The sequence below is a fragment of the Notothenia rossii genome, assembly GCF_949606895.1.
Source record: "Notothenia rossii genome assembly, chromosome: 2".
NCBI classification, from domain to species: Eukaryota; Metazoa; Chordata; class Actinopteri; order Perciformes; family Nototheniidae; genus Notothenia; species Notothenia rossii.
The window spans coordinates 74,764,958-74,792,917 of record NC_136904.1 but is presented as its reverse complement, the minus strand read 5'-3'; the positions used below and the strand labels follow the sequence as shown (position 1 = coordinate 74,792,917).

The 27,960-nt window shown below is 39.6% G+C and overlaps 3 protein-coding genes across 8 annotated transcripts in view; 2 read left to right on the top strand and 1 right to left on the bottom strand.

The window, feature by feature from the left end:
• LOC307028100 (F-box only protein 47-like) lies at positions 1-7,267 on the bottom strand. Its single transcript, XM_079662871.1, has 11 exons — positions 7,175-7,267; positions 6,702-6,911; positions 6,033-6,194; positions 5,717-5,793; positions 5,357-5,431; positions 5,090-5,198; positions 4,634-4,807; positions 3,936-4,085; positions 3,680-3,822; positions 3,078-3,237; positions 1-509 (listed from the first exon to the last, which is right to left on the bottom strand). The coding sequence occupies exons 2-11, from the start codon at positions 6,889-6,891 to the stop codon at positions 409-411; spliced, it is 1,341 nt and encodes a 446-aa protein (XP_079518997.1). The 5' UTR covers positions 6,892-6,911; positions 7,175-7,267; the 3' UTR covers positions 1-408.
• A 13-nt stretch (positions 7,268-7,280) lies between these two features.
• Positions 7,281-14,717, top strand: LOC307028101 (claudin-14-like). Of its 6 annotated transcripts, none has more exons than XM_079662874.1 (5): positions 7,281-7,318; positions 8,323-8,538; positions 8,752-9,136; positions 11,165-11,418; positions 12,315-14,717. In XM_079662874.1, the coding sequence occupies exons 4-5, from the start codon at positions 11,185-11,187 to the stop codon at positions 12,819-12,821; spliced, it is 741 nt and encodes a 246-aa protein (XP_079519000.1). In that variant the 5' UTR covers positions 7,281-7,318; positions 8,323-8,538; positions 8,752-9,136; positions 11,165-11,184; the 3' UTR covers positions 12,822-14,717. The 6 variants fall into 6 exon arrangements, with proteins under 6 accessions (XP_079519000.1, XP_079519001.1, XP_079519003.1 ...); XM_079662875.1 differs by lacking the exon at positions 7,281-7,318 and adding an exon at positions 7,696-8,056; XM_079662877.1 differs by lacking the exon at positions 7,281-7,318 and having other exon boundaries at positions 7,696-8,538; positions 8,988-9,136.
• A 467-nt stretch (positions 14,718-15,184) lies between these two features.
• Positions 15,185-27,960, top strand: part of LOC307029096 (high-affinity choline transporter 1-like) — a 15,838-nt gene continuing 3,062 nt past the window's right edge. The window contains exons 1-9 of the mRNA XM_079664705.1: positions 15,185-15,296; positions 16,487-16,744; positions 17,261-17,374; positions 17,852-18,007; positions 18,102-18,250; positions 19,185-19,328; positions 19,603-19,756; positions 24,452-24,669; positions 25,292-27,960. The exon at positions 25,292-27,960 is cut by the window's right edge and continues 3,062 nt beyond it. Coding sequence (XP_079520831.1) covers positions 16,561-16,744; positions 17,261-17,374; positions 17,852-18,007; positions 18,102-18,250; positions 19,185-19,328; positions 19,603-19,756; positions 24,452-24,669; positions 25,292-25,948 — 1,776 coding nt within the window. The 5' untranslated portion in view covers positions 15,185-15,296; positions 16,487-16,560 and the 3' untranslated portion in view covers positions 25,949-27,960. The remainder of the gene's footprint in view (positions 15,297-16,486; positions 16,745-17,260; positions 17,375-17,851; positions 18,008-18,101; positions 18,251-19,184; positions 19,329-19,602; positions 19,757-24,451; positions 24,670-25,291) is intronic.

Genomic DNA, 27,960 nt, shown 5'->3' with positions numbered 1-27,960 from the left:
TTGAAAATACAAGTTTATACAAATTATATTTGCAGAAAGGCTCAATGTGAATAAATACTTTTCATAAATAAAGTCACTGTTATAAATATATGTTAAATAGTTTTTGAACGTTAACATGCAATATGTTTACAAAGAACAAGATTTTAAAACTTACGGAGGAATATAAAACTTGTAAAATAAATGTCTTATTGGTCATAAGACCTTAAACAGCTGTATTTTCAACCAAGAAATACAGGGTTGTTTACATCGTATAGAGAACTGTCAACAAAATTCCCCCTAGATTTTAAACTGTAGGCATCAAGTCTTTCTAATGTCCCTCTTTTGTTCACTTCTTCAGTTAACCCTATTCATTATTGCTGTTTGTTCCTTCCCCAGCTCATTTTCTTGTCACTTTAAATCTGCGTCGCTTCACTTTAGGATCATGTGGAGGAATTTAGTGTGGAAGCGAGCGCTGGATTCCAGCAGGATGCACAGGCTCTGGAAAGTCTCCCTGTCCTCGTGTTGGTTTCCTGAGAACAGATGATGGTATTAGTGATCACTTTCTTTCTAATCAGAGGCACTGCGGAGGTATTAAACAAATCTTTAGCAGTTGCAATAAAACAAAGTCAAAGACACGTTTTTTTTTACATTTAATTATATTGTTGTTTGTTGTAGTCTACCTCAGTTTAAAAACCTAGATAAAATAAGCTGAAAATATGTTCAATACATTAATGAGAAATTAGGAGTACCCTATATATGCCATCTGTTGGAGCTGTGACACGCACACACAGCGAACATCAACAAACAGTGTTGTAGTCAAGTCACCAATTCACGAGTCCAAATCCGAGTCACCAAGGGAGTGTCCGAGTCATCATTGCCTGTGTTCAAGTCCAAGTCAAGTCCGAGTCACAAGTCTTCATGTATTCATCTTCGTGGATATATGTGTTGAAATGTAGCTGCTCCTCTACATTGCTTTTATCCTGTCATGTTATATTAATCTGTCTATTGAACTGCTGTGAAGCCAGTTTGGCTACAATTCTTGTAATAGGTGCTATACAAATATAAAGCTTATTAATAATATTATTATTATTATTATTATATTATTATTATTATATTTATTTGACTATGTGTATATGTGTGAGTATGTAGGTGTGTATATGTATGTGTGCATATATGTATATCAGTGTATGTATATGTGTATATGTATATATGTCAATCAACAGGTAAAGCAGATTAATAATGATAATAATAATAATGATAATTATTGCAGATTATAGATTATAAATAAATCATTTAGGGACAAGGGGATGAGATTAAATAAATTACACTTCTCACTCCTTTTCGAACACTAGATGTGGCATTGTTTATGTTGCTAATGCTGTTGTTGTAAATGTCATTTTTTTGTTTTGATTTCTCTTACGTACATGAACATGACTATCCACTGCAACATTTGTTTTGTTTTGTAATTATTTATTTTACTTGTTCGAAATAAATGTATCAATCAATTATGATTTATATTATTGTAAATGACCTAACTATATTTAAAATGAGTTACCTTTTAGAGAAGTGATTATATTTGTATGCCAATATTTTCTTATGGTAAGGTTTTCATTTTGCACTTTTATTTTGATAGTAACTGTAACGGCAGTTTAAACTGTATTTCCTCCGCACACTGAGCTCTGATTGGTCAGCAGGCAGTGCTTTCACTGAGTTGATCTCTTATCCTGGAACCTATCCTGCTCCGTGCCAGGTTAGACGCTCAGCATAAGTTACCATGGAGATCTAGCTGGCTAAAAAGAGAACCAGCGTCGTAGGACCGGAAACCCAGAGTTTTCCCTGAAGTTAGCCGGCTAAGCGAAAATCCTGCTTCGTAGTACAGGCCTCTGGTTAGGTTGCAGGCTAAGAGATCAACTCAGTGAAAGCACCGCCTGCTGACCAATCAGAGCTCCGTGTGCAGAGTTTAAAGCGATCAAGTCATATTACAGGAGAAAGGAAATACAGAAAAACTGCCGTTGCAGGAAAGACGGCCGGCAAAAATCACCGACTGTGTGAACCTGAACATTAATAGAATATCACCTCCCATCTTCAGAGCAATGTGACTATTATAACATTAGCGTTAAGAAAGCTTACTTAAATATCTGCCACAACATTAAGTAACCGGATCAAAGTAACATTAAGTACAGTCCGCGACACTGAGTGCAGACGTCGATGTGTCCTATTATCATTCATATCACATCATAATATATCATATATCTCCTTATCTGAGTCAGCTGAGCCGTATCTGGCCGTGCAACACTCAGTGTCACATACTGTATGCAGAAGTATTATTTTAAGCAACAGATTAAGTTGACGAAACACTCGAGTCAAATGTAATTAAAGTCAGATCGTGTCTTAGACGGGGCAGTGATATCATAAACCTGTTAATGTACGCATTCAAACACTTTTTCTTTTACCAGCTGTATTCACCTTGCAGGTGCAACTATGTGGCTTTTATCCTGGATAAAGTGTTTAAGTCATGGATGTTTAAAGTTTAACTTCTTCATATTTGACTAATATTATAGTTGACTTTTCATTCAAGAAGTATGACGCTGCGCTGTCAGTACGCTTCTCCATGTTTGTGATTGGTCGAATGCTCCAAATACCACCCCTTTCATGTGAACGTGCACCTAACTAGGTAGGGCAAAGCTGGCTTGAGCGATCCACTTGATAACCCGTGTCGTAGTACCGCTTAGCGAGAGCGCGTATGTTTTGGATTAGGCCAACCGGCTAACTCAAACATATCCAGGTTATGTTGAACCAGCTTCGTAGTACAGGCCTCTACTATGCTTTTTCTCTACATAAACAGAATACATACATCGTATAAATAATTTTAAATGGAACGTTACACCATCTTTAAACCTATAGCATCTTCCTTCCACCTTACATGGGCTGCACTGTCTACTCTATATAATATAATTCCCTTGTTTTGTTTAAGCTGTTATTGAAGCCCACTATCTACATGTAAATGCTATCTAGTGTTTCTTCAAGATACATTTTTGAAGTTAAGACTAAAGATAAATTAAGTTATATTTGCGCTGTAGGATACTGTCACACCTCACCTGTAATAGAAAACTCGAAGAACTCCCTGGTGACATCTGAAAACATGTTCTCCAGTTGTTGAATGAAGCCGAACCTTTCCGGAGGCGTGCTGAAGACCTTGCAGAGGTTCTGCACCATTTTCACCGCCCAGGACATGTGATAGCCATCCTTCTCACACACCTGAGGAGGAGGGCAAATCAAGGAAATCAAGCACTCGATCACATCCAGTCAGGAGAACCAATGGCAAACATTATTAGCATTTTTAGGGCTGATGTTTACATTTCAACTGCTAAGGCGACCCCAGGAGGAGATTTACAGAATAACTAATCATACTAAGCACTTAGACAGCACAAGTGACTCTAACAGCCTCTAGATGAAAGTAAGGACCTGTCTGACCATTTTTCTGCCCAGTGCATGCTGGGTATGGTTTTAGCTCCCTCAAGAACGAGCAGATATGCCAAAATGAGTCACAACCACTAATATAAATAGCTTCAAAATGACCAGGCCAATATCCAATTCTCAGATGAAAGCAGATCGTCCAAACACACCAGATTAACCTTAATTGAGGATTACATTTAAACTAATTTCCTTTAGCTGATGGTAAAATAAGCAGTACTCTCACCAGTATGATGTACACGATGAGTCTGGAGATCTCGAGAAGTCGTCCATTGATCGCCTTGCTGGCTAGTACAGTGTAGCAGAGACTGCTGCCACACAGCACCAACAGACGCGCCACGTTCTCCACATGCCACGGCTGAGGAATGACTGCATGTGAGGAAGAGGAGGAGGAGGAGGAGGAAGAAGACAATTAAGTCTACAATCAGTAACACCAATATGTTGTCTATGAAAACATTTGAGAGAAAACTGAAATATGATACCAATGAGCTCCTTGAATATTGCCACCAGTGAGTTGGTGTTCTGGCCTTTCACTTCTAGTTTATTGAAAAGCAGCAGGATGGCTCTGGCCAGGTCCCACAGAGCGCTGTGAGGCAGACCCCTCTCCACCAGATCCTGCCACCCCAGGGTGCCTGCACAGAGAAGAGAACCTCACTGACTGTGTCATGTTATTACCACATCACAGTGGAGACAAATCTACAGGAAGCTCAACTAAACTAAAGTTTTCCAACGTCAGTGTAAGCTGCCCAGGTCTCCTGCACAAGAGTCAAACACTATAGGTTGTTCATTTGGGTGACATTATACAACTATATGTTGCTTTTTAACACTAAAACATTGGGTTGTTCAAACTCCTAACCTTTCATTGTACATTTCAATTAAATGTCAACACATTTCAACATAGTTATCAACCACAGCTAAGAGGAAACTATATTTTGAAAATAATCTCAGGGAAATATCCCCACTAACTATGATGTGTTGCGTTTTTTTAAATAATATTGCATACACTTACTTTTGGAAAGGAAGATTACAGTCTGATCATGTTTTCATGTAAACAAATCCAGAAACGTTATTCTTACGACAAAAATAAAATTGACTGATCAATATGTTCTTATAAAGTTAATTAAACACAAACCCCGCTTACTGCTTGTTTTAAAGAACTGTTAGTATAAAGCATTTTTACTCTCAGGCAGCAGAGGGCCATAGAGGGTTAACAGCAGGTGGGCCTGGCTGACCAGGGGCCACGGCTTCAGGAGCTGCATCAGCCAGAACTGAGTGTCCATCTGGTTGGACCACGGGTCCAACAGAACCTGACGGCAGAAGAGACGGAGCTGCAGCTTCTGGTACCACCTCACACCTGATGGCCAGAACAGAAATAAGACATGTTTTTGTTTGTTTTTATGTCTTTTAAGTATTTTATAAAACTCAATGGGAAAAGGCCAAGTCAGTACAAATAAGTTCATGAATTCTTATAATAACAATTCAATATCAGAGACGAAAGACCCAGGGAAACTCATATGAATAGCTTAAATGCAACATTTAGTTAACCAGCTTCCACCATTTTTGTTTTAATTGTTTCCACAAAACGAGGTAAGCAATCAGAATTATTTGAAAGATATAATAATCACATTAAACACACCTGGCTTTCCAGTGACGACGATCTCTATTTTTTGCAGCAGATTTGTGAGGTCACACACAAAGTTGAACACTCTGTGGCACTCCAGCTCATCCCACCCTGCGATCAGTGTCTGTAAAGTATCCAACGAACATGAAATGATGAAGATGACTTCACAAGATATATCCTGCTTCAACCTTGAGTTTATCCCCACTTAGCCATATTTGGATTGGGAAAAATTCAAATGTTCAGTTTACAGCACCATAATCTGTACTTCTATGAGGCCCTGACCTGGAGGAAGACTCCGTAGCTGAGGAAGCCAACGCAGTCTGGTTTCAAGCACTGCTCCAACCGGAAGCAGGGAACCTAAAACAGATTATTATTTATTTGCCTCATCATTACATAGGTTATGATCAAATAACATTAGGACTGAATATTGAATAATGTATCATTTACACAACAAGATTGCAATGTTCGCATGTGCAGCACTCCAAAGGATGTAAAGTAAGGAGGCAAGGTCTTTGAGTATTATCTATGGGACACATTTCCTATTTTATCCTGGTGTAATGCATATGTATTTTTTTGTTGATGTAGCATTTCATATCTCATATTATCTTATCCTTCTTGTCCTCTCACCTGTCCCTTTCTTACCTGTGAAAACTCGCTAAAGATAAACTTTAACCTTTCCTTTGTTGGTTGCAACAGGGTAGATCTCTTGAACAACAAACCTGGGACATTAAACACAAAAGCATAGTATCAAATACAAAAATACAAGTTAATATCTTTCCTATACATTCACTTCACAGGGTAACTTATCCCTAGTGTTGTATGAAACGGCTATCAGTGATGTGGATGCCATTGATCAACAGGTTGATAGCAAAAGAAAGAAATCTCCCATTAAGTCTACATTGAGGAGAAAAGCTATTCAAGGTCAAACCTTCAACCAAATTTTTTTTTATGCACTTACCCAGGTCCCTGTAGTGTCCAATAGTGGATCTCTGTTCAAGGCAACTTGAGAGGTGAAAGCTTTGAATGATGGTTTTATTCTTCCAGGCCAGGGTGGAGATGTACTGCACAACAGATCGAGTGATTTCCTTGGACACCATGCTGAAAATACTGATCTCCAGCACTGACAAAAACACACAATTTCATCACATACATTTGAAATCTTTTAATAAGGTTTCCTAAAAGTAATGTTCAAATTGAAGACATCTGCATATATTTTGACATGCCAAAAACGGGTTGGTCCATACTGTGTGCTTCATTGATGTAACTGTGTACAACTACATTTACTCAAGTACTGTACTTAAGTACTTTACTTGAGTATTTCAATGTTTTACGACTTTTCAGAGGTAAAAAGTGTACGTTTACTTCACTGCATTTATTTAATGCATTTAGTTACCTTGCAGATAGGGATAAATGATACGAAATATAATCAAAACTTAAATAAGACTTTAGTTACACCTGGAGTAACATTCACAAGCCACGTGTAACAGCTTAGCTACCCTGCAGTATACAAGTAATTCAAACTTTTACTTTTCCTACACTCTGGTACTTCTACTTTTACAAAAGTCCCACCTCTGATGTGCTTTGTAAGCCATAATAGACTGAGGTTAAGTTAACTAGTTGCACCTACCAGACATGTTATCCAGGATCATGTGGTACACCTCTGACGGGAGCCTGTGGAAGAAGCAGCCGACGGTGAGGCACTGGCTGCGGGTCACGATGGTCCTGGTTGGCCGCGGCCGGGGCCGGTGAATATTCCTCTTTCGTGATTTGTGGGTCGATGTGTACTTCCCAACATTTCTGGAGGCTGTCCTCGACATTGCCACCACCCGTTAATTTACTGTACAAAACGAGATAAGGCTTAATTTGACTGGAAAGTAAAAGTAAATCTCAAGCTGCTAGCCTCAAGTAAGCTAAAAGAAAATGGCAAATTATTATAGCTAGCTAATTTAGGTAGCTTAAATGCTAATCTAAACTCCCGAAAAATGTAAAACACTAGTATATTTTCGGTTTTAATAACCTTCAGGTTCATATATTCACCGATATACATGTATATTATAGAAATACAAGCTAACGAGAGAACCCAAAACCCTGAATTCTTACCAGAACTATAACTTAGTAATGTGAATAGGCAGCAGATGAAAGATATGAAGTGAGACAGCTGTGTGTCACATTAGCTTTCTTTGATGACACAACGGCGCGAAATATTTTCACTTTTCTGACTCTAACTCGGAAGTGACCTTTGCGGTAAGAAAACCATAAACAATTTCAGTGAAGTTTGATTAAATAAACAAGTTAGTTAAGGTAAAATATTCAGAATGTAATGGTAAAGCTAGGAAGTATTAGCAGACGCTATTATTTAAGTGAAGTATAAGTTACACAAAATGACTGATGAAAATATAATGAAAGTAATGTCTAACTTCAGCTGGTGATGTTGTACGCCAAAAAGCATTTTCTCTGAAATGTACTCTTCCATAATAATCTCTGTTAAATATAAGTGTGCTAGTAGCCTATAGGAGGCTATAGTTATTTGACATCCTATCTTTTTTCATAAAATAGCTTTTTAACTGATGATTTTGTTTAGAATATCTTGTCCCCATAAAGTTATCAAATCAAATCCAGCAATAACATATAGCTCTATTAGTTAGACTTTCATGTATTTTCCTCTGAAATGTAGTACAGTCTGCTTTATAAACTGTATTATATTTTAATAATAGTACAGCATAGTAAATTACAGTCAATTCTAGCCTTTAAAATATCCAATTGTAATCCAGCATTGCTCTATTTGGTTTATATCCTCCGCAGTGATCTAAAAGTCTCTATTCAAACTCCAGACAATTATTATGTTTTGCATTTTAGTGATGGCTGTCAATGATCTGACGCTCTTTGTCTGTGCTAATAGTTCATGAAGTCCATGACCTGAGGTAACTCCCATTAACACTCCTCCCACCCTCCACCTGAGCAGAGATCAGCCAGAACACCTGTGTGAGGGTGCAGCCATTTCAGATATGCTACTATATTTTTGGAATGTTGTGTATATTTGCTATTATATCATTGAAAATGAATATGCAGTACACAAATGTGTGAAGCGTTTCCGATCCTGAAAAAAATGAAGGTCTGCTTCACACACCACCGTGGCTGTGTTACCGTGCACAACAGAGCAGCTACTGTATGCTCAGCTGCTAATCATGGGATTATTGTGTTTAACTAAGACTATTATGGGTTCTTCATTCAAATGGCGTCTCCCACAGGGAGACTTCGAAGAGGATCATCCCCTCACTATGGAGCTCTGACAGAGACTTCTACACAAGGGTCCCAGGGGAAGGGCCGGAAAAATGCTGCTGTATACCAACGGGATGTCACGCTAGGTTACACTGAGGGCACAGAGGGAGAAGAGAGATGAGAAATGCAAAGGAAGAGGATGGACCTTTGGACCTTTGAAATGAGCTCACCTGGCTTGCAGAAGAGTATGTACCACACACACACAAACACCTACACTATGAAGTATATTTGGCTAAAATCATCTGTTTGAATGCCTGCCGATTGAACCCTAATTGTAGTTCATTTATTCATGTTCTTCTACAAATAGCTTATAATGTGCTAAGCAGATTCATTTATTGATCTTTTCATTCTTTCTTTTGATTTGGTCCGTTATCCATTCACCAAATGTTGTGTTACAGAGAGCTACATAATTGAAAGAAACAGCACCAGCAGGGAGGACAATATCTCTTCTGTCTGTATCTGCTTCTGCAACTCTGCTCTGCCTCCAGGTCCACGGGTTTATCTGTCCAGAGCCACAAGCCATCACTAAGACTTTCTCTCATGTCATCTCTGACACGATGATCCTAGAGCTGACAGGGATAACACCGATGATGATATTTAACACTGACCAGTCACATATCTGACAATCCTGCAGCACAAACACATATTCAGTGTGTGTTGGGGAGGCGGCAGCAGAGACAGAAGGAGCTGCTCGGTGTGGAATCAATGCCAACTGCCTTATTTATCTGGAAGAGTGCCTTCTGGACGCCTGTGACCATGGCTCTGTAGTCCTCGTTTGACTTTGTGAGTATTCAAATGTGTTACTAAAAATATAGAAGTGAAAGGTTAAGCAGCATTCAATGAACAGTAGTTCAAGTGTTGAAATTGCAATTGGAAAGTGTTAAAAAAGTTTCAGAATCATAAATCCTGTATTCCTCCAACATAGCACAGAGATTGAAATTGTTCCATTTACAGACTGTTAAAGGTACAGTGTATATAAAAAGTAAAAATAATGATGACTAACATATAGAATAAAGATGCACACCGTCATAAAATGAATAAATTAAAGTTGACATCTATGGTAAGTGTGAACATATAACATTACATTACATTGCATTTAGCTGACGCTTTTATCCAAAGCAACTTACAATAAGTGCATTCAACCAAGAAGATACAAACTTGAAGAAAACCGAATCATATAAGTAACATATAACATTTGTTGAGTAGCAGCTAGTATAAACATCAGTTTCAAGCTGCCAATAAGTGTTTATTGCACATATATATTATTATTATTATTATTACATTGGCTTGGGGCAGGCTAATTTAGTACAATCTAATGTGAATCAAGATGCTTTTCACAGCCCTGCCTTTGTTTCTATTGCTCACTTCGTATGCCTTCAGTGTAGTCAATCATTAAACACTATGAAGCTTGTCTCTTTGATAAATTAAGAGATCCCAACAGTGCCAGGTCTGACACTGAACAATAATGGAGCTTTATAAACACCCTTTGTTATCTGAGGAAGTCAAAACAATGGGTCTGTGTGAGCATGGTGTGCTTTCCTTGCTTTTAAAATTCAAAGTTGCTCTGTTTCACTCTTGTGGGAACAACAAGCTGTTTGTATTTAAGTGAGTATTGTCAAATGTTTTCATTTATGGTTGCTTGATTATTATTTTTAAAACTTGTGTTGTCATTGATAGGAAATAGGAACAGTTTCTTCAAAACACAGAGAAGGAACAAAAGTCAATGCTTAACTTAAAATGTGTTTGTTGCTGCACTTCCTGTTCAGTTGTGAAATGTTTAAAGTCACGTGTTGAGTTATAAAAATAGATTTCCAGGTGATCTCAGGGCAGAGATTAAATTAAACATAATAATAAGTTACCACAACATTTGTCACTACTATTGTCACTATCTGGGGGCCCAGCAGCTAGAAGTCCTCTGTCATCATGTCCCTCTCAAAATACCCTGCAGAGCTGTGAAAAGTGTTCAAAGTTAGTGGTTTATAACAGTACTTTCAGCTTGGGTGGTTTCTGTAAATGTTTAATTTCCTCTCCCTCCCTCTCCGTGCGTCTCCTTTCCTGAGGGGTAGTGTGGAGCTTAACAAATAGACGGCTGTGGTTTCGCCCTCCAGAGGAGAGCGGTAAACAGGTGAAGCTGAACACTGCTCTAATTAGTTACAGATGCAGTCACCTGCCACTCACCAGAGACAGATGCCAGAAAGTTTCCACAGCTTTTTCTGCCCACACTCCGGAGACACTTGAGGAATGGCTCAGACTCTGTGACTGGATGTAAGCTCGGGGAATTTACTGTACTGCTGGGGGCCGTGCAGATAACAGCCGGAACCCAGCCTCATCTTCAGCCTGAGGGGACTGGGGTTTTTATGTGGCGGTATGTTTTGTCTGTGTGTGGAATTAAGGGCTGGGATTTTGACTGGTATTGCAATTGCGCTATGATTCCCGATATTAAAGGGACTGAAACACTATTCATATTCTAGTTTTAATCTATATTTAATCATCACGGTAGGATTCATTTCTGTGCCAAACAAGCAATTTTATTAAGTCTGTAGAAAACTTCTTTACAGCTTAATAATTATATCTTCAAATTGTTTTGCCTTTACCAAATGTTGCCCTTGCGATTTGGATATTCCCTTAGTCCATATTTCAAAAACATTTAGATTTACTGTGCTGCCCTAGATGACTTTCTGCCCTTTTGACTTATGTACCCTGTTGATCTAATGTACGTTTTTGAGCCTATTCAGAGACCTCCAAGTGCTCTTAATTCTCTCCTGTGTGTACGCGCTTATTAACAGGTTTTTCAAACTTTGTACCTTGCAGATTGTCCGAGCAAGCGAATCATGGCGAGCATGGCGGTACAGCTCCTCGGCTTCTTCCTGGGGCTGTTGGGTTTGGTAGGAACTCTTGTCGCAACGGTGCTCCCCCACTGGCGCAGCACGGCCTACCTGGGCTCCAACATCATCACAGCCACCGCCTACATGAAAGGCTTGTGGATGGAGTGTGTGTGGCACAGTACGGGCATCTACCAGTGTCAGGTGTACAGATCTCTACTGGCACTGCCTCAAGACCTGCAGGTACTACACAGACATACTTTAGGGAATGTTTTGGTTTATAACAACAATTATAACACATTTGAAAGCACTTGTATTGAATGTAAGTACCATAATACTACATATATATATATTACATAACAACCCTACTAAAATGTGCAATTCAACATCATATTTTATACTAATACACCACTGTATATATTGGAATATACTGTACATGTAGTATTTATTGCAAATTCTTACTTGAAGTACTTGTGTAAATATATATAATTGTTTTATTGTATTATTGTTTAGCCTTTTCTGTTTTCGTCTTAAAATGGAGCAACTGTCACAAAACCTTATTTTCTCTGGGATAAATAAAGTATTCTTATTCTGATAACAAGTGGCCATTGTTTGCTTACGTAAAGTGAAATAAATATCATTATTCTATGCAAGGACAAAACCCAAAAAGCTGACTAACTTGTGTAACAAATCAGTACACCAATTTGACAACACTTGTTGATGAACTGAATAATTTTGCATTTCATTTATATAATGTTTGCCCCAAAAACTCTTTCTCAAGTCTCTATTGACTCAAAATATAGATAATACCTGAAACCATTTCTTCTCTACCATCAGCTGTAGATAAAATTGCCAGTTTCATAATTAATTAATAGTTGCCGAACATTCTCGAATGTCAGCCAATCAAATTTGAGGATTTGAAGCTTTCTCAGTAATCTTAGGATTTTTCTTTGGACACATTTTATTTACAAAATGATAATCAAGACAAATATAAATATAAAGGGTTTTATTGACTATGTAGTTTCAGTCCTAATGAAAGGCTCATTTGCTAATTCATTGCCCAGAAGGATAGATGGATGATCTGATATGATATGACATATTTAATCCCAATGTTAAAGTATTGTCTCTCTCCCCACCAGGCTGCCCGGGCGCTCATGGTGCTCTCCTGCGTCACCTCAGTGCTGGCTTCTCTGGTGTCTGTGATGGGGATGAAGTGCACCCGCTTCGCCCGCCACTCAGTGATCAAGTCCCCCCTGGTGCTGAGTGGGGGGGTTTGTTTCATCTGTGCTGGCCTGCTCTGCCTGATCACTGTGTCCTGGACCACCAACGATGTCATCTTGGACTTCTACGACCCCTTCATCCCCAGCGGGATGAAGTATGAGATCGGCCTGGCCGTGTACCTGGGCTTCGCCTCGGCCTTCCTCAGCCTGAGCGGGGGGATGGTGCTCTGCTGGAGCAGCAGCCCTGACAGGTCACAGAGACCCCCCCGTGTGCAGAGGAGCCCTCCATTATCAGCTCCCCCCCCCTTCAACCCAACCTATCCTCCTGCTCCACCCTACAAGCCCCCCGAGGCCCTGAGGGACAATCGTGCTCCTTCATTTTGCTCCGCCTCCAGCAGTGGCTATAGGCTCCATAACTATGTCTAAGACTGAAATAATAACACGATAACTGCGGAGACTGTAAAAAACACTATAAAGACCAAAGAGTCAACAGAACCCTTCTTTTAATATCTTAACAAGTATTTTATCCTCTCGTAAAACGAAGAAGAACCAGCATTTACGTCACCATTTCTGACCACAAATCTGATTCTGAAAGGATACAACAGATTCAAAAGAACTGCCTGGCTTTCCTCTGACCTAAACCTGATCTGAGATGCTAACTGAACTCACATTGTGTCAGCAGACTGAGGGCGGACCTGTTGACCTCCTGCAATCCACCTAAAGGACCAGAAGGTGGCAACATTTTACTGCAAATGGCAGGAGACGAGCAACAAACGTTAAAGGATAAACTGTTTTTCCTTTCTGTATACTGATTTAGAGTTTACTTTTTTCTAGGATCCAATTTAAAACTTGTTCTTATTTTAAAGGAATCTGCAGGATTCAATATTGTCATGCCAAAGAAAAGACAAATAAACAGATTACAGATTCTAAGGATTTGAACATATATTAATGTGTTTTTATTATTTTTACTATCAAAGCAGATGTTGTGACATGAAAAGTATTCCACAGCTGTAATTAAGCTGGTTACTAGGATACTGTAAGCAGGGTAATCGTTACCAGGATGGGTTCCACCTGTGCTTTTCATGCTGCAATACAGGTGCTGGCATAGAGACCTACAATGGGTGAGATATTGAGACGTTATGCCATTCAATCAATTATTGATTGTTTATCAGGAAACTCTTCTGCAGGTATTAACACCAGACTTTTTTTCCATCTGTGCTAGGTTTAAGAATACATTTTGCAAAGCTTAAAGAAGCCTCTGGATGGCGACAAAGATCTTTTGAGAAGGCAGCTTAAAGCCTTTAGTTGGAACTGCTTTGTATGAATCTAAACCACACCATTTATATACTGTATTGTTGAGGCTGTAATCTGGATATTACATTTTTTTTATAAATGACTCTCTCATGACATGCAGCCTTAGTCCTTAAAGTGTAAAATATAAGTATCATTTGTGGAGGCTGGATTTAGTTGTGATGCTTTCTAGGTTGTTTGCTTAACTGTGGTACTGTGGATGTGTTTTTGTTATAAAACGTTCCAATTAGAGCTGCCCTCTGTCTGGCAGCCCGTCAGCCACACAGACACTCAATTAGAGGACATGTCGCATTTCAAGCAAGTCACTTATTTTATTTCCAGCAGTCCAACCAGTGAGCATCAACATCTTTACGGAGCTCATTTATATTGCCTAAACAATGGATCTTATTTGGTTTTCAAGAAAAGAAGGAAAATGCTTGTTTAACTGAAATATAACCGAATGCAGCTTTTCTAAAATATATTGAATTCCTTTTTGAAAAATATATGAAGAAATATCACATCAAAGCAAATATTGAAGTTAAAGGAATAATGTCACACAAAAGGCTTCACACCAAAGAAAATAAAAAACTCTTAATTGGTGTTTTAAATATTTCTGCTGTGAGCTCAGGGTTTCCAAATGCAGCACAATGGACAGCTTTCTGAAAGCCTGGAAGCAACTCCCATAACACAATATTTAGTGTCAGACAGGGATAATAGATATATTTGAGATCCTTTATTAATGTTTCCATGGTTTGAAGGCAGGCTTTAAGAGGTAACAACCATTATGCATATATTGGCCAACATAAATGTGTAGCATCTAAAGAGGATATTGTCACTTACAGTACAAGATACTAGTAATACAAGTTTTTTCCTTGATTACTTACCCTGATTTTATGGATATAAGACTGGATTTAGTGACATGTGTAACATAATTGAACAAAATAATGCCCTGGGAGTCGCCATTGCTCCTTCTTTGTACTCCTGTCTATTTAAATAAAGTAGATTTGGACGTTGTGATATTCAAATGAAAAAGCTTGTGAGTGGAGTGATGTTCTTTGGATAAAAAAGCGTCAGAGCTGCATGCGTAAAGTGGGTGATAAAATAAAAAAGTCATCCTACACAGGGATTACACCCTCAACATATACCACATACAGCCAGCGTCTGCATAAAAACCTCGATGCTGTAATGGTGGAGCAAGATCATCAATCAGGGCTGGGCAGAGTAAAGGTTTCATTTATTGGCAATGTGATATTATTATATTGGAAAGCTTTTCCGAACGGGCTGTGCGTCATGCCACTCTCTATTAGGTGCTATTTTCGTCCTGCCCTGGAAGACATTCATCCTCCATCTACTCAACCTGACAGCACCCAATAAACCCACCACTCACATTCATCTCCACCCACCTCCACCCTCTCCCTCGCTATTTCTCTCTCCCTCTCTCTCCCACTCCGACAAGCATTGGTGACTTAAAAAACAACATAGGAGAATTGGGTTTGGTCGTCCGACTGGATTACTTTGTGGTAACAGTTTTCCAACGAAATCGTCTGTAACACTTTTTTAAATCTTATTTTTGAGGCCCTGCCCCTGTAATTGGTTTCTCCTAAAGTTAAGGTAAGATAATTTCTGTTTCCTATATTTTGTTCTATGTCTTGTGTATGTTGGCTGATTCGTACTGCATTTGACAATAGTGACACACGTTGATTTAAAGAGAGATCAATAATGCAATACTGGCCCCCTGGAACCCTGGTGTCAGCGCAACGGGGAGCTGAACCCGCAGGTTTGATTCTAGTGATGCAGCACATCAGACACAAAACCCTCATGCGTTTGTTTCACGTATCCTATCGTTAAGGCTGGGCAGTTTTGTTTCTGTGTGTAACGTTTGGGAAGCATTATTGAACTTTTACGCACGAAACAAAACCATATCTGTCCAGTTTTTCAATCGTCGTAATACAGAATAGCCTAAAAATATTTTTAAGAATTTATTGAAATGCACGACATGGTGTTGGTAACCTGGCACAGTAATTGGAGTACGCCATGTCTGTAATTAAAGAAGGAGCAAGGCGTGCGTAAAACGTCTTCAACTGTCTGATGTCGATTATAATACAAATATTTTGTAGTTTTGTATTTTTCTGATTCATATCTTGATTTGATACATGATGGAGTGCCGGTTGTTCTTCTTAATCTGCTTTGTGCGTCAGTTGAACAAGGTAAGGTCATTATAATTTCAGACATTATATTTTATGATCACAGTATTTAACCTAGAACATAGTAACAAATGTTTTTTAATAACGTAATTGGCAGCTGTGCTTATTTTTGGTTAGACCTATTGCATACAGGGACTCGAAGAGCCTAATTTGATAACATTATGTGTTAACAAAAACTTAACCTGAAAAATGTATGCGTTTTCGACCTTAGAAATATAGTAGCCTATGTCAATTGAAATTAGAATTTTCTCTCGTTTTCACCTGATTTAACTGAGGGGAAAACCTCCACAATAAGTTACATTTATGAACGTCTATGTTACTTTGGTGCACATCTGCAGTGAGGGTGAAGTTGATCGGTGCGCAAAAAACATGAAACTGAGTTTAACATGAAGTAGTGAACCACCTTCAAATTAGTACAATTAAATCATGTTTCCTCAAATGCAGTGTTTGGATGGTAGTGTTTAGAAGTTAAACATAAATGTAAGAGTTCCTTTTTCAAATGGAATAGTCATCTCCACCTGCGCACGGAATCACTGCAGACTGCCTGATCTATTAGTGTGATTTAACATGTGTTTATTTCTTATTTTCATTTCAAAGTTATCTCCATGAGATTCCAGTCCTCCGCGCGCAGAAGCACCTGATCTCGGCGGGAGTAAGTGTACAAAAGAAAGATGGCCTTCCACGCCGAGGGTCTCGTGGCCATCGTGATCTTCTATCTAATGATTCTGTTGGTGGGGATCTGGGCCGCCTGGAAGAACAAGAGCTCCGGTGGAGCCGAGGGTGGAGACCGCAGCGAGAGGATCATGGTCGGGGGAAGGGACATCGGATTGTTCGTAGGTGGATTCACAATGACTGGTGAGTTGGTTAATAACTACAGGAAGCATTTTTATATGAATGTACTGTTAAGTGTTCAACATGAACATTTGGCTCAGGCTGTTACACTAGAAGTTACATGAAGTCAGAGAAAGACGATGAATTTCACCAACTTCGTATTTTACGCACGGACAGCACTGCAGCCACACATGTGATTTATTGCCACTACTTTCAGCATTACATTTATTAGATTGCTAAGCACTTACAGATGACGCAACTAACGACTGAAACATTTTAGTTTTGTTTTGTAAGTCCAAATGTCACCTAGGGAGGTCTCGGGTCCTTTAGATTGACATCCAAATAAACCTGTTTTCCAAAAAACAAATGGATTCAGTCAGTCTGATGTATGCCAAATTATAATTTCAACTGCAATCTACGTTTCCTTTTTAATCCTTCCATACTAGACAACCGCATCATGAATGATTTTTTTTTGTTAGAATCATTTTATGGAAAATACAATAAAGTACTCAAATGTTTTTCTCTCTCTCTTGGTTTCAGCCACTTGGGTGGGTGGGGGCTACATCAATGGGACAGCAGAGTATGTCTACCTGCCAGGCTTCGGACTGGCATGGGCACAGGCACCCTTTGGTTACGCTCTCAGCCTCGTAGTAGGTAAGAAACAATGTCTACTTTTAAGACCTTTCTTTAAAAAAAAAAAATATATATATATATATATATATATATAATTAACTTTTCTGCTTTCAAGGTAACCATTGATTTTGTCCATTAACTCCACAGTATTGTGGCATGTCGGTAGATGGGTGATCTATAACAGTTACATAATGTCTGCTTTTGTTTTTGTCACTTCCCACCATCGTTGTATGGGAATACATTGAAGACCTAAAACTGTAATAGCACAGGTTGATAACATTCATTTGTAAATAAGTGTATACTTAATGTGTTAGATTAATCTATTGAAACAGCTTTCAGGTCTCTGCTGTTTTTAAATACTACAGAATTGCGCTTTAGCAGTAACAGTAGTAAACAATAGTATGATGTTGTAAAGCAATACAACACTGGTAAGAAATACAGTATCTTGTTTATAAAAACATACACTTATACAGAGTTCTTCTGTCTGACATCATTCAGGTGGCCTTTTCTTTGCCAAGCCCATGCGTTCCCGTGGTTACGTCACCATGCTGGATCCCTTCCAGCAGATATATGGGAAAAGGATGGGCGGCTTGCTCTTCATCCCGGCACTCATGGGGGAAATCTTCTGGTCTGCGGCCATTTTATCTGCCTTGGGTGGGTGAATTCTGGATACTAAAACGTATATGTAATTTAAAAAACCTCTGTGTTAAAAATATAAATGTTAACTAATTAATGTGCTGTCCTGCAGGTGCTACTCTGAGCGTGATCGTGGACATAGACATCAACATGGCGGTGGTGATCTCAGCCCTCATTGCTATCTTCTACACGCTTGTTGGAGGACTCTACTCTGTTGCATACACAGATGTGGTCCAGCTCTTCTGTATCTTCATAGGCTTGGTGAGTTTCACTGTCAACATCTCCGTAGCCAGTGACTCTAGAGGGGACAAGGAATCTGCCACCTCCAACTTTGGATAGACCCTAATAGGATTTATCATTTATATAGACTGAGGTCCAATACCATTACCCGTCCTGTATCTTTTCACCCAAAACATGTACGTTTTCATTAACCAATATTTCATACAAATCATTGTTGTTGTTGACCATTTTCTCTCCAAAAACATCTTAAAGATATCAAGCATCCATATCTACCTGTGTAATCTGATAACAAATGTTGCATTGCAATCATCGATTGCGATCATAATCTTCATATCAGACATGTGTCACATCTAGAAACTATTCTACAGTTTGCTTTGTATAAATTGATATTTCTGGAACAATGATCAAAACTTGGATCCAATCTCAGAGTGTACAACTTTGATGTTGAAAGGTTTTATATCACACAATTATATTAGATTATTTTAGATTCAACTCTATTGTCATTGCACAGAGTACAACAAAACCCAGTTTGAATCCAACCAGAAAGTGCAAATAGTAATGAAGCGCATTCTTTTTCAATTAATTCACAGAACAAATATAAGGGCAGGGTTTAGACATATATAGATAAATACAGATGTAATTAATGGAAGATACAGCAGTTATAAATAGTAAATAAAGATATTGTAAATGAGTGCAATGTCCCTGAGTGTGATGTGCTGTGGGTTGGAGCCACATGACATTCAAAGGGGTGTGTTGGTGGGCTGGTTCTGACTGTGAGAGTTCAGGAGGGTTATGGTGTTGTGGAAAAAGCTGTTTCTGAGCCTACTGGTGTGGGATCTGAAGGACCTGTACAGTCTCCCTGATGGGAGGAGAGCAAACAGACTGTGGTTCAGATGTGATATAAAATATATATAAAACAATGATTTTATCTGCATTGTGACCTTTTCTCCTTTAGTGGATCAGCGTGCCTTTTGCCCTGTCCCATCCTGCCGTGTCCGACATCACTGTCACAGCCAAGGAAGTAATCTACCAATCACCCTGGCTGGGGAACATTGACCCTAAAGACAAATGGCTCTGGGCGGACAACTTCTGTTTGCTGGTAAGCCATTTTTTCATTAGAAGATTCATCAACAGAAAGAGTACTGTAAAGTAAATTGCATACACGGTTATAATCAGTGTTGCAGGTAGGGGGTTTAATTGTTGCAGGTATGTCACAGGACATTCACATAATTGCAGACATAAAATTATATTTTAGAATAACTGGTAGCACAGTTTCAGACTTGAGAAATGTGTGTGTTAGAGCTGTGCTTATGGTGGTCTTTGTGACTGTGATGCTTTGGTGTTTGTATTTATTATGGTGTTTCTGTTTCTAGATGTTGGGGGGGATTCCCTGGCAGGTCTATTTTCAACGGGTTCTTTCTGCCTCTTCAGCTACCTACGCTCAGGTCCTTTCCTTCATCGCCGCCTTCGGCTGCTTGGTCATGGCCGTCCCCTCTGTCCTCATAGGAGCTATAGGGGCCTCCACTGGTAAATACACACACACAAACACACACATATTTGATATCATGCACCCAAAACAGTAATCAATAATAGCTGTGTTTCTTTGTATGGAAATGATTTAAATTACGCCACCTTTTTGAAATTATCTTTATATATATATATTTGAATACTAACTTATTGGCTAAAATACTACAAGACAAAGAAATAAAGATTAAGTAGAATTGAAAATTGTTGATAAGTATTGATTCATTATTGATCAAATAGCTACAAATGCATGTTATTTACTTCCCAATGCCTACGAATGACAAGAAAACTAGCTAAATGCAATGTCACTTGAAATCATACTCACACCCTTAAAGCCCCTGTCACACTGTCCCGAAATTGACAACCGATGGACACACGAATATGGAATTGTGAATTTCGCACGAAGATGGCCCCGAACCACACACGAAGGCAACATTTACATTACATTTAAGATATACAACTGCAACGAAAGTAACACAAACAATTATGTTAGAGTATTATGATACTGTACTGATATTTTCCGACTTTGTTCTTTACTTTCTCCTTCTTTATATGTAGAAGATATTAAGTTTTCTCCATCATGTTGTTTCCATAGCAACAACAACTTCCTCGCCTTCAAAATAATATATTATATCCTTTTTAGTTTCACAGAACACAAATTGGGTTATTTACATAATATGTTTACATGATTTTGTTGTGCAATAAAACAACCAGATGGACACACGATAAAGGAAATGTTCAAATTCGGCTCTGATCGTAGCAACATTGGGCCATTCGTGAGGGCATCTTAAAGAGCAACTTCCAGGTTAAAGACACCTGTGAATAAATGTGTAGGAAAATGATGAATACACTAGATTTTCAAAAAAATATACAGAAATATACACTACAGTGACATCTGGCGTCGTTTTTGTAAGAAATGTTCACTTCCGCATAAAAAAGCCTCGGCACGTGACCTCCCGCGTGTGACGTAACACGGGGGACACAAGGGGGAGAGCGGCCGGTGTAACGTATTAATAAACATGGATCCCAATGCTAGTTTCGACACTGAAGACACAGAAGAAGTTGAACATGAATATTCGAATGCATATGACGGACCACAACCTTATAACAAGAGACCAGGAGCAGCCAAGGATTAGAAGAAATAACGGCCATCGGAGAGAAATTGAGCTGTGGTGTGAGGAGAACCAGTGGAGAACTGGGCAGCTATCTTGGTGAGTGACCGGCGTTAGCTACAGAATGTTAGCTAACGTCACATCACAACATTATAAAGTTAGCTATCATATATCAGGCTATAACTAAAGTAGCATTGATAATATAGTAACGTTACTGGCAGGACTGTTGATACTGATCCATAACAGAAACTAATGCGCAAGTATCAGCCGTATCTCGCGTTACCTAATGCAACTCCACACTACGGTGCTGTGTACCGGAGGAGAGACGCGAGATACGGCTGATACTTGACGATCTGGCGGAGAAAGGTTGTGGAGCCTCCGTTGATATGTCGTTGTAAATGGCTTGATGGAAAGCAGGTGTGTAGTCGGGGAGGGTGCACAGCTGATTGCAGCAGGTGAGTGGAGGTTGAGCCGGGAGCCAGGAGTGACAGCCACCACGCACACACAAATAACACAGACAGGGGGAAACAAACAAACACAAAGGAGACGGCTGGAGCAGTACAGCCACCACAGCGTTACCTAATGCAACTCCACACTACGTCTTACGGTGCCGTGTACCGGAGGGGAGAGAGACAGAGAGCAGCGAAGGGGGGGGGGGGGGGGGGAGAGAGAAGTAATACGGTTTCCTGATAAAGCTGTGGAGAGTATGTGCTGCAGGGAGGTGGATGCACAACGCACCCAGGAACGAACGCTAGCTCCGGTCCTTTTTACTGTGGACTCGATGTCCTGACAGGCTGATATTTGTGCAACCTGCACAAACACAATACTGCACCATGATTACAAATTGTGAAATACAATGTAAAACTACCGAAAAATACCAGCTCCTTAAAACACAACCGCTCTACTCAACGCAACTCTACTATACCCGCGGTCAGAGAGCGGAGATGTGTCCCCTGTGTGATGTAATATGACGCGTTTGACGTATGAACTTAAAAAAAAGCCGTTTTTAAGAGCAGAGCTCAAAATTGCTCCTTTCCCTCTGAATTCCTGCCCTTATGTCTCGTAAAACATATCAAATCCTGCATTCACTTTTAATTGTAATTTTCAAGCAAGTTTAAGCATAAATGTAGAAAAAATAACAAAAAATAACAACCTGCAAGATGCTCTTTAAGCCATCTTTGGCATGCCAAAGATTGTGCCACTGCTCCCGAAGTTGCTGCCGGAGCCTGATAAATTCCACCGGCGGTCATACGATGGCTTAAGATGCCCTCGCGAATGCCTTACGAAGGGCAAAATGGACACACGAAGTCAACACGAAAATGAACCTTCACAAGGTCCTTCGGCAATGCTTTGTGATGCCAAAGATGTTGCCACCGCTCCCGAAGTTGCTGCCGGAGCCTGAGAAACTCCACCGGCGGTCATACGATGGCTTAAGATGCCCTCACGAATGGCCCGATGTTGTTACGATCAGAGCCGAATTTGAACATTTCCTTAATCGTGTGTCCATCGGGTATCAATTTCGGGACAGTGTGACAGGGGCTTAAAGGTGGAATAGGTAATTCACTTCAGAAACACTTTTTGTTATTTTCCATGGAATGCTCTTAACATCCCGATAGCAATGAATACATGAAATGCTTTGACAATAAATACATTAAAACATTTCATCTGTGGAAGCCATGGCTAAAATAACTTGATGGCTTACCTGCCTGTCAGCCTTCCATCTGTGCACAAACTTATCTCGTGCCCTCGTTGGTCATGTGCGTGTTCGTGTGTGTTGGAGGAAGAGATAAGGAAGTCTGAAGGAAGGGGCAGATTTTTTTTAAATCCTAGCGCACTCGAGCTGGTTTCTCCATTCTTACCTACCTTTAAATGATGTGCATACACACACAAACACATGAGGATATTGGTTGAACAGTTAGATAAAGATCACAACACTTTTGAAACATCTAGGAATCTGATCCTTTATTCAAACAGGAATTTTTGATCAAAGAAAACCCTGCTTCGGTTTCCTGGGTTGTTTGCACACCAGCATAATCATGTATCTGGAGAGCAAACAACATCAGATGGATCCTGTCACAACAGCTGAGGAGAGAGTCATCAGACCGTGCCGATTTAGTGAATATTACATCTGAAGGGAAGCTAATTAATCTGGTCCGTCTAAAGTTGTTTCATGTATAACAGACACTAATCAACCGCTGCTAGTGAATATCCAGGGGAGAGGGAGGAAGACACAGATTGTATACCTCTGGAGGACAAAGAGAAAGATAAAAACGAGACAGAAAGATAGAAGGTTTTCAGAGGGTTTAAGGGTTTTATGAAAAGACTTGTACTTCATACTTAAATAACATATGCCCGGCTGATAGGAGGATATACTGTATATGAAGGGCAGGAATGACCGACCTGCTAGATTCATAGTTTCCTCAAGCGCCACCATGAGGAGCACATTAGTTGTTGTTTTGACTGACATACTATCTCACTAACTATTAGATTAAAAGCCCTACGTTTGCTGCAAACATTCATGTTCTCAACATGTCGATATTCTAGTTTGCCTATTGCTTTTGTTAATGTCTAAATACCTGCAAAACTAATAACACTTCCATCAGCCTCAGGAGTAATTTGGGCTCACTGTTTTTCAGCAAATGTTAGCTTGCTAAGCTAAACTAAGATGGTGAACATAGTAAACACTGTTATGTATCTGCTGAACACAGGATGTTAGCAAAGACACTGTGAGCATGTTAGCATGCTGATGTTAGCATGTATGTCATAGCAGCACTGTGCCGCTGGCATGGCTGTAGACTCCTGTTAAATATTACTTTTTAAATTCCCCTAAAAAGTCCCGTATTCAGGGTTTCCTTCCTAGAAAATAATGTCTATATACAGCATACAATCTTTCTGTAGTTGGTCAGTAAGTGTCTCATTGGAATCAATGGATTATAGCTCACATTAATCATTGTTCATTCTATGATAATCAATAACATTTACATTTATAATGCACTTCAGCTTCATTATGTATTCTAAAATACGGGCTCATATTTCATGTTATGACACAGGATCCAATAGGGATAAACCTGTGTATTAACCATGGTTAATATTGCTTGGGTTTCATACTGGGTATCCATTATTTTTGGCATTTCTCTTTAACTTGGGCTTTTTCGCTTTATTTTTGACTGTACCCCTGCATTAAATTAATAATCCTTGCTTTTATTCAGACTCTTTGTTTCTGAGCTGCTCAAACAAGTGTATCGACAGGGAGTATTTTAATATGGCCTCAAAGTTGAACCTTTTGTCTGAAAAAACACAGGATCAGTACAAAAATGATAATGTAGTTTTATAATCTGTCCACTTTAAATTTCTGGCTAAACTGGCTAAAACCATGATGTTTGAAATCTCATCACAGGAGCGCACTCCTAGTGCAGCCTCCTCAACGTTATGTTGGGACCTTGCCTCACACTAGATGCCGCTTAGTGTTTTTTGTTTGTTTGTTTACTTAATTCTGGCATTTTTTTCCCATTTGGCACAAAGATAATCTTGATCTGCTTTGAATATTACTGAATTATTTACATTTGTATCCCATTTTTTACCCCAGACTGGAATCAGACTTCTTATGGAGCCCTCCCTCCGAAGGATATGGATCAATCGGACATGATCCTTCCCATAGTGCTTCAGCATCTCTGCCCGTCCTACATTTCCTTCTTTGGTCTGGGAGCAGTGTCGGCTGCGGTCATGTCGTCAGCAGACTCTTCCATTCTCTCCGCCAGCTCCATGTTCGCCAGGAACATCTATCAGCTCGCTTTTCGGCAATCGGTAAGACTGCCAACAATAACACAAACAAATATCTGCACAGTTTAAATTAGTTGTTGCAAAAATCAGTCAAATCATTGACAAATCAATTCCAATCTCATCCCAGTGATTTGCAAATGTGTGAGATGATTGTTACTGATGAACATGCAAAACAGAGACACAAAAGGAGTGGGAAGTTATATTATTTTAAAATGACAGTGGTAATTATATTCTATAAACCACTGATGACATGAAATATATACCTTTGACCAAACACTGACAGTCCCAGGAGAACCAAAAGTCCTGATGACGGATCCCCTGACTTCTATTAACCCAACAGCAGGTGGAAATGTCCGGTTAACTACTGCACAGATTGCTTCACTGGATACAAACATTATTGTCTTCGTCTGGATAATTGTTTACAAACCTGGTGATGCTCTGACCTTTTTTCTAGGACCATCATCAGTTCAAATTGTTACAAAATGCTTCCAAAAAAGAATTCCTTTCAGTCTGAGCTAACACCCTATGCTAAGACGGCCGTCATTACACCTGCTATCCTATCTGCAGTCTTGTTATAATCTGACATTTTTCTTTTCTTGTCTTTATTCTATGTTTTCCTTTCTTCTCTCTATCTGCTCTGCTCCAGGCCTCAGATAATGAGATTGTTTGGGTGATGCGCTGCACCATCTTTGTATTCGGTGCTCTTGCCACTGCTATGGCCTTGCTAACAGGATCAGTGTACGGCCTGTGGTACCTGAGCTCCGACTTGGTCTACATCATCATCTTTCCCCAACTTCTCAGTGTGTTATTTGTCAAAGGCACCAATACCTATGGCTCTGTGGCTGGCTATGTCTTTGGTCTTCTGCTGCGTATTGGTGGAGGGGAGCCCTACCTCAAACTGCCTCCGTTCATCTACTACCCCGGTTGGGTGACCCAGGAGAAGATCCACCACGTCACTGGGGACGTAGAGTACTTCGTCCAGCAGAGGTTTCCCTTCAAGACAATGTCCATGCTGGCCTCCTTCCTGGCAAATGTTGCCTTTTCTTACATGACGAAGTACCTATTCGAAAGTGGTATGTGGTCACATAAGTATGACTTCCTGGATGCCGTTGTGTCCAAGCATAGCGACGAGATCATGGACAAAGACACGCTGGTGAGCAACCATGATAACATAATTCTCTCAGAGATAACGCCCGTCAGGCAGTCCCTGGGTGCGTCACTGGCTGGGACATTCATCAACTCTGAGATCCTCAGCGATGATGGGGCATCCAGTCCAGAGGAATTGGTCATAAAAAACGACTAGGCAACAAAGGCACAAAGGAAACTAAAACCAAGGAATTTTAAGAAGAGGGAATAATGTACGACGCATCAACATTCTTCAGGAAACTACTGCCGCACTGGAAGCCGAATCAACAGAAATCTGCTGTGGCTTCCGAGTGACTCCAAAAGTTTGTTTTATGCTGATTAAACGGTGCCTCCTTCTTTTTTAAGATACCTTGCCTAGACCCAGAAAGTTGACTGTCAATCAGCCGTGTCAAGCATACCTTACTTGTTCTTTTTTTAACTCATAACTCTGTGAATTTACAATCATGAAAACCTTTTTAATTTAAGCGCTAAGACAGCGATCTGAGTAACTAGGGGGAAACAAAGAGTGACCGCAGTGGACGTCTACAAGAACTAGCTGTGGGCAACGAGAATAGTGCAATATAGCTAACCGAGGAATTGTGTCTACAAAGCAGTGTATGTGCGTGTGTGTGTGTTTGTGTGTGTGTGTGTGTGTGTGTGTGTGTGTGTGTGTGTGTGTGTGTGTGTGTGTGTGTGTGTGTGTGTGTGTGTGTGTGTGTGTGTGTGTGTGTGTGTGTGTGTGTGTGTGTGTGTGTGTGTGTGTGTGTGTGTGTGTGTGTGTGTGTGTGTGTGTGTGTGTGTGTGTGTGTGTGTGTGTGTGTGTGTGTGTGTGTGTGTGTGTGTGTGTGTGTGTGTGTGTTTGTGTGTGTGTGTGTGCAACAACAGAAACTTTACAGACTTTGAGTTTTAAGTTTGCGTAGAGTACATTTTTTAATAGAGCAATAATATGTGTAGGGTCCATGTCGTATTGATAGAAACATTGCACTGAATTTGCAAGTTACTGTTATTTTGTTTACTTGAAGCCCAAAATATATTTCTTATTCATGTTTTATGTTCACCTAGATCTTACTCCTCCTGTAACTCGATAATTCCAAACATTAAATGTCAGATTAAGAACCACCAATATCACCGAACCCTGGACCCACCAAACGAAAGATCGCTATTGGCTAAATCGGCAGATTTCTTTCATATCCAATATAAACCTGAATTCTTGAACAAACAAAAACATTGACAAAAAAAAGCACACACTGTGTTCATTTTCATTTATATATATATACCCAACAGATGGCTGGAAAGTATAATAATGAAAATGATTGGCACCAATAAGCAGTATGCTTCGTTCATAGAGTTTTAAAGGTCTTATATCGTCCTTAAAAATTATTACAAATTCTAGTTTGACATTGTATGTGTTTGTATGTGTGCCTAGGATGGTTTGCTCATCTCAAACCTGTATTGACCGTCCGGCCACAGCAGGTTAGTGGAGACAGGAAATGTTTGTTCCTCCCGGGATGGTGTCAGTAGCAACGGTCATTATTGATCCCTTCCTAAGTCGATAAGCCTTCAGGACATTTGATTAATTCTGCAAAGTGGTTAAAAACTGCGGGTTTTATTGGTTTGTTTGACAGTGTGTCTGACACAGTGGAAATGGTTGAAGCATTTTAACTGATTGAGCAACTCCACGTATAAATTCTCCTACGTCAGTCCTCACGTTTTCCTTGGTCTGTCTGTTTTAAACTACAAGGCACACTCTGTTGTTGTCACTTCATACAGTGATTTTTGTCATTGTTATGTGTTACTTATGTCTCGATGACTTCTCTCTGCATATCTCTTCTCAGAATTGTTGTCTGTTGGTGTCTTTTGGAATCTATGGACTCGCCTTAATTCAAAAGTTAACCGAGAAAAACGACAGGTTGGGTACGCTGGGAAAAGTGTCCACTTTTATGGAAATCTTTTTTTTTTGTTCAAGGATATGTCCAGAGAAATTCTGTATTTTACTTATTGTCAACAATTAAGACCAAAACCAAAAATCTCTATTCTTCCCAACTCAATCTATAGCTTTCAACCACAAGCCCATTCATTCAGACTGAAGACATCAATCTTTAAATTCGGGTCATAAATATAAATTGTTTTTTAATTAAAAAGCTGAGCAAATTCCTTACACAGCTAGGCACTGTAGTTTTTTTGAAATGT

Coding starts and splice junctions, on each gene's coding strand:
- LOC307028100 (XM_079662871.1), bottom strand. CDS start 6,891: ATGTCGAGGACAGCCTCCAGAAATGTTGGGAAGTACACATCGACCCAC. Junction 6,195..6,701: donor GATCCTGGATAACATGTCTG/GTAGGTGCAACT, acceptor TGTTTTTGTCAG/TGCTGGAGATCAGTATTTTC. Junction 4,086..4,633: donor TGGCCCTCTGCTGCCTGAGA/GTAAAAATGCTT, acceptor TTCTCTGTGCAG/GCACCCTGGGGTGGCAGGAT.
- LOC307028101 (XM_079662874.1), top strand. CDS start 11,185: ATGGCGAGCATGGCGGTACAGCTCCTCGGCTTCTTCCTGGGGCTGTTG. Junction 11,419..12,314: donor CACTGCCTCAAGACCTGCAG/GTACTACACAGA, acceptor TCTCCCCACCAG/GCTGCCCGGGCGCTCATGGT.